This window comes from Ceratotherium simum, chromosome 3 (genome assembly GCF_057802395.1).
Source record: "Ceratotherium simum simum isolate JZ-2026a chromosome 3, ASM5780239v1, whole genome shotgun sequence".
Classification (NCBI taxonomy): Eukaryota; Metazoa; Chordata; class Mammalia; order Perissodactyla; family Rhinocerotidae; genus Ceratotherium; species Ceratotherium simum.
In genome coordinates, this window is record NC_141902.1 from 61,041,621 (window position 1) to 61,054,227 (window position 12,607).

The window sequence follows — 12,607 nt, forward strand, 5'->3', positions numbered from 1 at the left end:
GAGATTTACAAAAAGCTACTTTGTTCAGGCTGGAAATTTTGCCAAGTTCAGGACTTCATCAAGAACAAATCATTCTAGCTCACATTTAAACAGAAAATTTGACTTGGTTTTAAAACAAAAATGTAAAGTGCTTTCATGTGTGGTAATATGTAACATTATATCCCTTTATACTGTATCTGTTTTTTTCCCCTTTGATTCCTGCATTTGGAAGAAGATTTTTTGACTTAACCTTGAAAATACTAATTTTTAGAACCTGTGTAGAAACTCCTTCTGTTTCTGAAACTAGAATGGCATTTCTCTTCCAATTTGGCTTTGTGAAGTCTGTACCTTAAAAAAAAAAGAAAGAAAGAGAGAGCTAGATTCCTGTACAGTCCTTTATATATGTAACGTCCCCTAGGAATGCACCTTCTTTGTTACTGAAAGTGACCACTGTGTGCCTTTTATACTGAAAACAGGCAGCTCTTGGTAGCATAATACCAGTAGTGACTCTCGACAGCTTCTAGCTGTGTAGATATTTAGACAGTGTGACTTGATACTGATCTACATTGAGTTGGGAACTCTGTAGGAGTGAACAAATCCAGGATCCAGGAACAAATGCTTTGGAGAGAAAACTCCAGTGAGAGCTGTTGGCTTGGTCACTGAGCAGGGCTGGCTAACGTGCTGGTTTCCGTCATGCTGTCAGATTGCTATTGGCTACTGGGGAGAAAAAGGAAGTAACATTTTGCTCTGAAATAGGCTAATTAGGAAAGAACACAGCTCCCTCCTAGGGTTCCCATGGCCTGGTCACCAAGCAGGGGATGTCTTCAGAACTGCAGCTGGACAGGAGGGCGGGCCCCCTGATGTGTGGTGGGCTAAGATCCATCTGTTGAACTGAATCCCTCTGTATTTTCACTGAGAGTCCCCTGAGCATGTCATGCCAGCTTATTCTCTTTATGACAAGAGATTTGTCTGTTTCTCCAGGCCTGGGATCAGGTTCTCTGCATCTGGTCAAATCAGCAATCAGAAGCCCAAGAGTGACCAAAAAAGTAATAACAGTGATTATTTAACAAGCTCACCAAAGCTGAGGCATCCAAGTGAGAGCCTGCCCCTTTCAAGCCATCCCCCTGCGGGACTGTGTACTTCTTCCAACAATGCTGCCTTGCTCAAAATGTTCTTGGCATTTTTCTTCAGGCGTGCTACCATGGGCTGAACAGCATAAGCTGTTCTCCTATTGACAGATCTTTATCTTTAGAGGGATGAAGTAGCTAACTAAATATTTAGAAATAGGCAAATTCTGAGTCCTACCTGGCAGATAATGTAAGTGAGTGATCAGATGGACAGTTCCATTTTGGGTTAAAAATGAGATCTGATATTTTCACGTGATCTATCTTTGGGTTCTTAAAGCAGTTTTTGAGGAGCTGTTTCAAAACTGTTTTCAATAAGAGAAGCATCGTTGAAATAAGTACGTTGTTTCTGGTTGTGCCTACTTAGGTGATACACTTATTCAAATGCACACATTCTGGTTATGTATTTTGTAAAGTCTTGTTATCCTCCAGTTTTAAGACCGTTAAATTATTTCAAAATAGCATGAATCGGCGTTTGAAGCTTATTATGGTCAGAGAGTACCCGATACAGAAAGAGAAAGTTACTAGATTGAGTGAGATATGGGGAGAACTGTATTAGAGTTGCTTTGCAAGTTAACCTTACGCCAGGCCCCCAGTTCTTCTGTAAAAAGGGAATGAAAATAATCAAGCCACACTGTCCGCATTATAGGATCAATGAGAGGTTTTTAAGGAGGTACTGTGTATGAAACACAAAACACGGTGCCTTGTGTATAGTTGTGTTCAATAAATATTAGCCATTTTTATCAAACTATTGTGACATGGTAGATTGCCTGGGAGAGGGGAAGAATGGAGAAATAGAGGGGTAGGGTGCTGTGAGGAAAAGAGAAAAGTACTGATAGTTGAACAAGACTGGCCTCTCTGGTTTTTAAAATTCTCCAAACCAAACCTGTTTAGTCATACTCCAGTTATATTTACTTTTTAACTTAGATACATGTCATGAATGATGCGAGCGATATTTTAATTTTCAGCTATCCCTTAAATTTTTAGTTCTTTATTGAGATTTTGGTTTTGTTCTGAACAAAAAACAAAACAAAACAACAAACCAATAACCTCAACATCCCCCAAAATATGGTGTTGAGGATTTGATTATCAAGTTGTAAAAACCAATTGTATTATGTTCCCACCTGATGTGGTTTTTTTCATATTAAAAAAATGCAAATTTTTTTTGTGGCAAATCCAGAACAAAATGCAAATCTTATCATTTTCATTATATTGCTTTCTAAACAGATGAAGATGAAGATGGTGATCGAATTACAGTGAGAAGTGATGAAGAAATGAAGGCAATGCTGTCATATGTAAGTACATTACAAATGAGGACTATTTTTAAAATGTTAATGTAATTGAGGATGCTGTCTCTTGGCATAGTGAAGATACAAAAGTAAATCACAGTGGCCATAACATTTTTCTATATAATATATAAGGTTTTCAAAGATTTCCTTACGTGAAAGTTGAAGGCATTTTCAAAAGACACTTACTGATCATATCATGAACATTAAGAATAATGCATCTTAATGACTTTTGCATTAGGTATGGTGCAGACTAAATGGACTATCAATTTCCTGTATTTTTTATGCAGTACTTAAAGTAACGGCTCATTAAAAATGAACCCCTGGGCTCTAAAAAATTTTTCAAAATCTACTTTCAACTGGAGATCTCTTTCACTCTTCCAAAAGGACTACAGTTATAACGTAGCTGCAGGCTTAATGTGGATACACGATTTAAAGATGTACTCTCAGTTATTTTATGCACTAACCACTCCTCTACCCCCACCCCAAAATGAACTACAGGGTTACTTAATCAAAGTGACTTGAGTATATCTTGAAATGACTTTACTTTTGTGTTTCGAATTTCAGTAAAAATTTGCGTTAACATTTGTCTCAGGACTGAAGTAGATAAACAAGAGAAAAGGGTACATTTTAAGACTTTAATAACTAAGCTTTAGCGGTTAAGTGTGCACGCTCCACTGCTGGCGGCCTGGGTTCGGATCCCGGGCGCGCACCAACGCCCCGCTTCTCGGGCCATGCTGAGGCCGCATCCCACATACAGCAACTAGAAGGATGTCCAGCTATGACATACAACTATCTACTGGGGCTTTGGGGGAAAATAAATAAATAAATGGCAAAGGAGTTTTTAAAAAAATAAATAAATAAATAACTAAGCTTGAAAAATTCAACTACTGTGAAGAGTCATAGCTTCCCTGAGCCCTGATTTGTGCTTTCTTCTTATTTGGTTTTGTTTCCTCTTATTCATTTTATTTTATTTTATCTGAGTTTGTAATCTGTTTGTAAAACCTTCTCTAGTCATCTGGTGGAAAGAGCGTTGGACTGGAAGTCAGGAGGCCACTGCTCTCCTCTGACTCCCTGGCCTTAGGCAAATCACTTAACCTTTCTGTGCTGTAGTTGCCTATCTGTCAATTGTGGATAATAGTACTTGTCCTTTCTACTGCACAGGATCATTGTAATGATCAAATGGGATAATAGATGTGAAAGCCCTTTGAAAAGTTAAAAGTTCTATACAAATGCAAAGTGGTATTATGGTGGAATGACGGAATGGGGCCCCTGCTTTTCAGTGAGACTGTTATCTTAGCCAACAGTTCCCTTGTAGGTTTTGATAGACCTCAGCTTCAACCAGGATGATGTTTTCATTGTAATGAAAACTATAAAATATCTGTATGGGTTTCCGCCAATAGTTTTAATTTAGGATAGGAGGAAAGAGAACAAGAAGGATGGCATGATTAACAGAGCGTTGCTTTCAGACCAGCACAAAGTAGGAAAAGTCAATTTCCCATTGACTTCCCATTAACTTATTTGAGAGTCTTTGTGCACTGAGAATTTAGAGCGGGGCTCATCAGTACCTTGAAAGGCAGGGTAGGATTGTCTGCTACAAGGTCTAGCACTGGTATTGATAGATTGGCTAACTCTCCTGAGAATGTGACATGCTTAGTTTTAGAAAACGCACACACACAGATGGGTCTAGTTTTTTCACATACGTCCGTTGCAGAGAACTGACATCAATGTACTTTCATTATGTCTCTGACGTAATCACACCCAAAGGTTGTGTTTTCAATAATGTGTTTTTGGGACAGTCTGACAAATTGTGCTTTTTGAGAAATGTTACTGCATGTGATCATAGTCATAATAATAATAATTTTCATTTCTAAGTGCCTGCTATATACTGGATGCTTAAGGTATTTACTTTTCTTAAATCTTAAATTATCTACCTTTGTGAGGTAGATATTATCATCCCTATTTTTCAGATGAGGAAGCTATGGGTAAGAGATATGCCCAAGGTCTTATAGCTAGTGTGAATGTGAATATGGAATTTAAGCTCAGCTTCTCCTTATGCCGAAGCTCATGATCCTTTATTGTTTGACACTGTTTCTCTCCCGTCCACCTGTTTACACATTAGTATGTCGTCACCATTATTAAATTCTGAATGATTTGTGTTTATATAATACCTTAGTTGAGATATCTGTAGTGTTTCTTATGACTTATGCTTATTTTCTCAAATACAGTGTTTATTTTTGTGTTGTAGGAAAATATTAGAGTTGTGTAATTGTCCTTAAAAGTTCCTGAGATTTCTTGAGAGCCACTTTTTAGTCTGAAATCATCTGTCTAGCTCATTGATCCCCAAATATTTGGATTTCATGAGCTAATCAATTTTTCATTTTTATGTTGGGGGACAGACATAGGCATGGTAACTTTTAATTTTTCCAAATAAAAAATTAATAAAATAAATAAACTAATAAAGTTATCTACTGTTAACCATTATTTTATTAACAAAGATAAACAATGGGAGTCACTTAAAGATTAAAACATTGGGCAGTACATAATCTCAAAAGTAAAGAACATTAAAGCTAGTAAATTTAGTTTTGTATAAAACTTACTACGTTATTCTTATTTTTATTAATTTGCTGTGAATGGTGAAAACTTTTTTCATGAATTGACAGTGATCCATGGATTGTGGTCTGGCTGATCAGGTCCAGATTTTCTCATTAATTCACTTAATAAATATTTATAGGTGGGAAACTGAGGCCCTTAAAGAATTTTAACTTAAGGTAGAGCTCTACTTTTCTGATTCTGAATGCTTGAGCAAAATATTTTAAAGTGAAAATGAAAATATTCCTGAGGAAGATAAGTTTTAAGTGATTTAAAACTTAAATGGATTTCCTTTTCCTCTTATCTGTTGCAGCAACACCTACCATTACATATTCTTTGTTTATGTAGAGTCAGGCTCTGAGTAGAGTAAAGAGGAGGGGAATCTCTTTCTCAAAAAGCACAAACAAGGTTGGTTGGCTGTGATTTTGATCTGTCTTGGTTCTTATGGTCAAAATTCCTTTTGGTTCCAGTTTTGCCATAAAGAGAATCATTTGGACCTAAGAGATTTTGGTTGATAGTCCTCAGTTGCCAGCCTATTATTAAAAACCTGCATTGGTCTTTATTTTTTAAGTTCAGTTTGACTATGAAAAAGTTTGATTCCAGGACTTGGTTGGTGGCATAGGGAAGCTACTGACAGATGACAACATATTTACTGGAAAAAAAAAAAAAGCTTAGTTTTTCACGTGAAATTCCATGCATTCGCAGTCACCATAGTATTTCTTTAAAAGCCATATAGGAAAAGCAAAACTAGAGACACTTTTACTGTAAATTTTTTAATCATTCTTTTTCATCGATTACAAAGGTTAAATGAATAAATAGCCTGGATCTCTGCATAAAATACAAAAAATTTGCAATGTCTAAGTTGCAACTTGCAGAATTACTTTCCCCCCCTTGGATGCAAGCATTTTCTGGCTTTGGGCCAACAGAAGTGTAAGTTTCTATCAGTAATTTAAATAGATTTTTGTATGAGACCTGAAAATGTTGCCTTTTTAATTGAAAACTTATCAATTATTTAAATTGCTAGCAGCCTTAGGCTGTTAATTTTATGTGTGCCATAATAATGGCATACGGTGGTTTTTGATACATGTGCCACATGGAATTTCACATTGTGGTAAGGAATTGTCATGGCAATAGGTTGTTGTGTGCTGTTAAATAATAACCAACATATTAAACCAAAGTCTGTTGTCACACATTAGTACCATTTTATGTAACTTATTTGGAAGTTGTATTCTTTTCTTCATTAGATATATTTTTAAGAGATAATGAGAAGAAAACAAATCTATAATAAATTGTCTTTTAAGAAAATGTAAAGTAATTTGGTCTCCAAGGAGATATTTAATGTATTGAGAGAATTCAGCAGCCAAGTGTTATTACAGCACCATTATGATAGCTCTCTGTGTTTTGTTATGAGTTTGTGTTAATCAACAATCTGTTTTTATAGCGTAGTTTCTTGTAAGTTATGTTGTTAGAATATTCCACTTCTGGGATCATGGCTTTTCCTCTGACACTATTGTATCTTTTTAATTCCTCCATAAAGTATTTTTTTAATTAGAATTTGAAATGCTTTATTAGGAAAAAAATCCACCCAACCTACATATTCTGAAAACTAAATACTTGATCATTACTAATTATTTAAAGGACACTGTTAAATATTCCGTTAATGTATTTTAAATTTTTTTTTTTGTGCTTGTTTTCTTCTCTCATTTTCTAGAAAGATCGAAGATAATATGCTGCTTTTCTCCTTCCATCTTTTATTATTTGTTGTCTGGTAGTGCTGACTTTATTTCCTTACAGCATCAACCAGCAATGCTGGGCCTTGTTTATTGATTCTTCATAAGCTTTATCTATCATTGAGACCCACTTATAGGAAGGGGTTATTTTAATGTTAATCTGCTTTTGGTGACCTTTCATTAAGAAACTCAGCAGTACATCTTGCTTTTGTAAATGGATTCATATTTGTTTCTGCTAAATCCTGTGTCTAGTAAAGGATTTATTATACATGATTCTCTCGATACTGAGAGGCTTATATGAGTGGAGCACAGTATTAAGAAGAATAATTTTCTTCATTTTGCCTGTTCTCTCTCTTTATACCATTTTTCCACGTTGCCAGAAGAGTATGAAACGAGTTTAACTGTAATGCCTCCCATTATGGCAGAGACCTTGTGTTTCAGTGGAGTCTAAGTATTCCCTTTGGTATACTTGACTATAGTATACCTTGTTAGACATTGGGTACCATGAGGGAAAATACTTTTTGACCTCTGTAGCACCTTGTAAATTGGGATATGATTAGCTTTATCCTAGCATGCATAACTTGGAGATTGCCTCTAAAATCATACGGTTACTCAAGTGGAGTTGGAAGGGAGCCTTAGAGGTCTTGTCCAACTGTTTCATTTTACAGATAAGGAAACTGAGGCCCAAGGAGATGAGATTCAGTAGGAGGTCACATTGCTAATGAGTGGGAAGGCTTGGACACAGACTCCTAGCCTCTTCACTCCTGGTAGTTTTTTTTTTTTTTTTTTTTAAAGATTTTATTTATTTATTTTTTCCCCCCAAATCCCCAGTAGATAGTTGTATGTCATAGCTGCACATTCTTCTAGTTGCTGTATGTGGGACGCGGCCTCAGCGTGGCCGGAGAAGCGGTGTGTCAGTGCGCTCCCGGGATCCGAACCCGGGCTGCCAGCAGCAGAGCGCACGCACTTAACCACTAAGCCACGGGGCCGGCCCCACACTCCTGGTAGTTTTAAGTGATATTTTTTCTTTGGCATCTATTGAAGTCCTCCTGAGGAAGCTTTGCAAATTCTGCTTTTTTCCTGATAGCAAAAAGTAGTGCTGTCTACTAGAATGTTAGTGTACCTGAGTTTGAATAGGAATGTAAAAAATACTCTGTGGGCTTTTGAAGTTTAAAGATTTTGTCCTTACCTGCAAGGCTGAATTTTACCACAAAATTTGTTGCCTACTTAGGAGTTGAACATTTAACAGCCTCAGGGCCTTTGCTATTAGAAGTTTTCTTTAGACAGTGAAGAGATTAGAAGCTCATTTTCCGTGTGGTGCTTTTAAATATGCCCCATATTAAGTAGATCCTACTTTGAACCTACTTTGTACTCTGCAAAGTCAGCCAGGCCTTCAATGAGTGGTTAATCTCCTAATTCAATGCAGTTCATCTAAACAACTGATAATACAGTATATTCTCTTGTCAGGGTAGAGAAACTGTGAAAAGAGTGAGAAAAGTAAACTGAGTAAAATAAATAAGTTGTTTTGGAAATTACTCAGCATTTCTTACTCAAATAATGACATGCTCTAACCTATACATAAAGTTTTTATTTTGTTTTCTCATCCTAGTCAAAGAAAAAACTTTTTTCAGAGGCAGGTTATTTTAACTCCCTTGTCTGTGTTGTCTGGGACATTTGGATGCCCTTGAAATAGTGATAAAAATGTGGTAGCCCCTTATTTAGTCCCTTTTGTGAACTATCTTGGGGCATCTTTGCTAACAAGGAACAGAAGCATACTCAAATTTGCATCAGAATGAGGGTTTATTATGTGGCTCCTGGAAGCAAAGGAAAGGATGAGCACAAGCAGGCCTCAGCCAGGGTGGCACCAGGGCACTCTGGGGACCCCTAGAACAGGAGATTTGGACCACCAATATTTTGTCATCCATGTCGCTGTGTTCCCAGTTCACCTCCATCTCTGTGGAGGGCTCAGCATAGCCTGTAGTTTGGTTCCTCTGGGGTCCTATGTTGTGGCAGCTGGCCTGAGGGGGCAGAACCATGTGGTACATCCATTAGCCCCCTGGGGGCTATGGCTAGGAGCTTATCTTCAAAGGAGATGTGAGTGGTGAGGAAATGGTGGACCTCTAGCAGTAGCATTGCTGTGGGGCATAACCAAGGTGTTAGGCCCTTGTTGGCAGTTCCTAGGGTACCTCTGTGCTCTCAGGCCAGTTTTACTGTAAACAAGAGGAGTATTTTCTACGTATATCTGAAAGGTGGATGTGAGTTTGCTACAATATGGTAAAGTTAGAGCAATTCAGTAAATTATCAACCTCGGAAATATACTGTGTCCAAAAAGATATAAATTGAGGTAATTGAAAATTTCCAAACAAGCTGTTTCTCTCTAAATGTATGTTTCTCCATTATGTATATTGTATGTTCTTTACTAATTTCTCACTGCCTTATTTATTTATTTTTTGAGGAAGATTAGCCCTGAGCTAACATCTGTTGCTAGTCCTCCTCTTTTTGCTGAAGAAGACTGGCCCTGGGCTAACATCCGTGCCCACCTTCCTCTACATTATATGTGGGACGCCTGCCACAGGATGGTTTGATGAGCGGTGTGTAGGTCCACGCCTGGGATCCGAACCTGCGAGCCCCAGGCTGCTGAAGCGAAGCATGCAAACTTAACCACTATGCCACCGGGCCGGCCCTTATTTATTTATTTTTTAATAGCAGTTGAGCAGTAGGCCAGATCTTTATCAAAGCACCATTGGAACTGACTGAATAAAGCAGTCTGTTTATATGAGAATGTCCAATTTGGCCAGCTGTCTGCATGGCCTGATGGTCCTGTTTTATTTAAGTGGCAGGTTCCCTGAAGCTACTATTTAAACTTCTCCTGCTTCAAAAGTATAGCAGAATTGCTTCAACCTAGAAATCAGGTAAAAGATCAGTGTAGACACTGCCTCAGGCTAGTCATGTTGATGACTGAAAGCTTCAGCTGAGAGGATCCTGCAAGTTTTGGAACCATCGCCAAATACAGATTTAAACTCTTCTGCCGAAGCACATTACCTTAGGCTTAGCCAAGTTCAATTGCATCTGCTATTGGTTGCCCAAACCTCTATTCAGACCATCTGAAGTTCCCTAACGTTCTTTATAATTTTACTATCCAAAACAAAATGTTATCATTGAACTTGGCCAACTTAGTGTCTTTTTCACTTCCAAATCATTAATAAATACATTAGCCTGTAAACAGGCCCCAGAGTTGTTCCCTATTGACCTTTTCACTGGAAGACTTTTCCTTGTGATTTTCTTTCTCATCATCTGATCAATCCATGATCGTATGTGGCTCCTTGGTCTAGAGTCATTTAAGGAAGAGCATGTGCACACTGTAGTCAGCTCAAGGCAGGGACAATGAGTTATGGGGAGTGGGGGTACCTGAAGCCAGGTAATTAAATGTAGTCATTAATTTGGTATTCAAAATAGATTGGCTGCGTATGTTATTTTTGACTACTGGAGCAGTTGTATGCTTCCTGAGAGGTCAGTGTCACAGAGGGAAAGCCTCTTAAAGTATAAGAAACAATTGAAAGAAGGTATAACTGATGATACATCTGAGTAGTGTTGTAGTTGAATTTCTAGCCATTTGACAGTTAAGATTGTTGGGTTCTTCACTGGGAAAACTAATAAATTAACTATGGACTGCAAATCGTTGATTAGTTTATTGATTATTGCTGTAATTACTGGCTGAGCTACATATAATGGGGTATGCTTACAGTACTGATAAAGCAGGAATTTGAAAATTTTATCATTAGTAGGAAAAAACCAGTGTGCATATTCCTTATAAGTTGAAATACTGTACTAATTATGTTGTCCATTAGAAGGCACGTAAAGATTTAGGAAACTGTCCTGTTATAAAGGTATAGAAGAATAATAAATAAACTTGATTTGATGTGATTTGATATGTAAGACTTGCCACTGAGTAAGTTAGAAGTACAGCCAAGGAAAGTAGTTACCATGTCTGTGTTAGTTCCTGTCTGCCTCCTTCCCTTGTGGAGCACCTCTTATGTGTAAGGCACAGTGCTAGGCCCTGTATGGCAGTAGTTTCTTAGGTTTTTGGAGACAAAGGTGTTTTTGAAAATCTGAGGCAATTTGTTTATTCTTTTCTCAGAAAATGCACACAATGCAACGTTTCGCATATAATTTCAAGGATCTTCTAAAGACCATATAGACCTGAGGTTAATATCTCTGTCATAAGAGATAATAAAAATACACAAGACATAGTCCCTGCCCTTGATGAACTTCCGGAAGAGAAACAATGTTCCTTATAATACCCTTTTACTTATTTTATTATTTATGGTACTGTAGTAATTGCGAGAGGAGGAGGCAATACTGACTCAGCCTTGATAAATCAGTTAGTTAAATTATACCTCTGGGGCCGGCCCCGTGGCTTAGCGGTTAAGTGCACGCACTCTGATGCTGGCGGCCCGGGTTCGGATCCCGGGAGCGCCCCGAGGCACCACTTCTCCGTCCAACGCGAGGCCGAGTCCCACGTACAGCAACTAGAAGGATGTGAACCTATGACGTACAACTATCTACTGGGGCTTTGGGGGGAGAAAACTGAATAAATAAAATCTTTAAAAAAAAAAAAAAAATTATACCTCTGTACTTGGTCTAAAAATTTCGGGGATCTTGTTTGGTGGTTTCTGTGTCACCCTATTGTTATCAACATTTTTCACTATGTACTGTTGCTTGGAAGTGGGAAATTCATAGTACTGCGTCCTATTTCAAGATTTTTTTCAAGTAATTTATAAGAAGGTTTCCCATATACCAGCTCCTTTGATTTTGATCTTCCTAACACCTTTATGAGGTGAGCAAGGCAGGTATTTTTCCCACTTTTACAGCTGAGGAGACTGAGGCACAAATTGCATGCCTTTCTCCAGGTCACATAGCTAGTAAATGTGGGGCTGGGACCTGAGATCACTCACTCACTGATTTGCTTGCTTATTCGTATAGCCAGGTTTTCATACAGTCAATATTTATGGGATAGCAACTATCTGGCCAAGTGCCCTGCTAGTCCGTGGAGATGCAGTGAGTATATAGCTCATTCCTTCATGGGGCTATGGTCCGGTCAGGGAGATTAACAAAAAAAAGAAACAGTATTCAGTATGAGAGGACAAGAAAAACCCATAATTACCAGGCAGAGTGATAAATGCTGTAATATGCTTAAGTGTTAGGTGCCCTATGAGCACAAAGAAGGAGCACCGGATCTAGCTTTGGGGACAGAGAAGGCTTCCTGAAGAGGGTGGTGTCTAGGTGGGGTAAGCTAGGACAAGGGGACTGGAAAGGGTGTGTGTTGGGCAGAGAGAACAGTGTGTTTAAAGGCTCAGGTGAAAGGATGCCTCGTGCATTCAGGAGGAGCTAAGCTACCTGTGATTCAGGGTGGTATGGATAGTGAGGGAGGTAGAGTATGAGGTGAGTTTGGGAAGAAAGGTGGGCTAGATCATGGAGGGTCCTAGCTTGAGGGATTTGAAAAGTGAGGAAGATGTAGAGTTAATAAGACTGGTGATTGATTGAGTGTGGGGAAGAAGGAAAGAGAGATGGTCTGGATTGCTTCCAGATATCTGGTTTGGGAAACTTGGTCATGGCGATCTCATTTCCTGAGATAGTGAACCCAGGTGGCAGAAGACAGGTCCAGGGCATGAGGGAGGGGTGGGAGAGGTAGGGACCTGTTGAATTTGAGGAGCCTCTGGACAAGCAACTGGGGATGTTCCGAATCTTAGGAGAGAAATCGGGGCTAGAAATAAAGATTTGTGATTCATCAGCTCCTAATTAGTCTCAATGACTTCTCTGGCAATTGAAACCTTTGAAGTGGCTGAAGTTAACTCAAGGAGAGTGTGAAATAAGAAGAGAAGGTTGATGAAAAACC

General features: G+C 38.4%; 1 protein-coding gene across 4 annotated transcripts in view; it reads left to right on the forward strand.

The window, feature by feature from the left end:
• MAP2K5 (mitogen-activated protein kinase kinase 5) overlaps window positions 1–12,607 on the forward strand; it is a 252,190-nt gene that overhangs the window by 17,452 nt on the left and 222,131 nt on the right. For all 4 annotated transcript variants that reach the window (XM_087428587.1, XM_004421737.3, XM_087428588.1 and 1 more), the window contains exon 3: window positions 2,331–2,398. In XM_087428587.1, coding sequence (XP_087284713.1) covers window positions 2,331–2,398 — 68 coding nt within the window. The remainder of the gene's footprint in view (window positions 1–2,330; window positions 2,399–12,607) is intronic.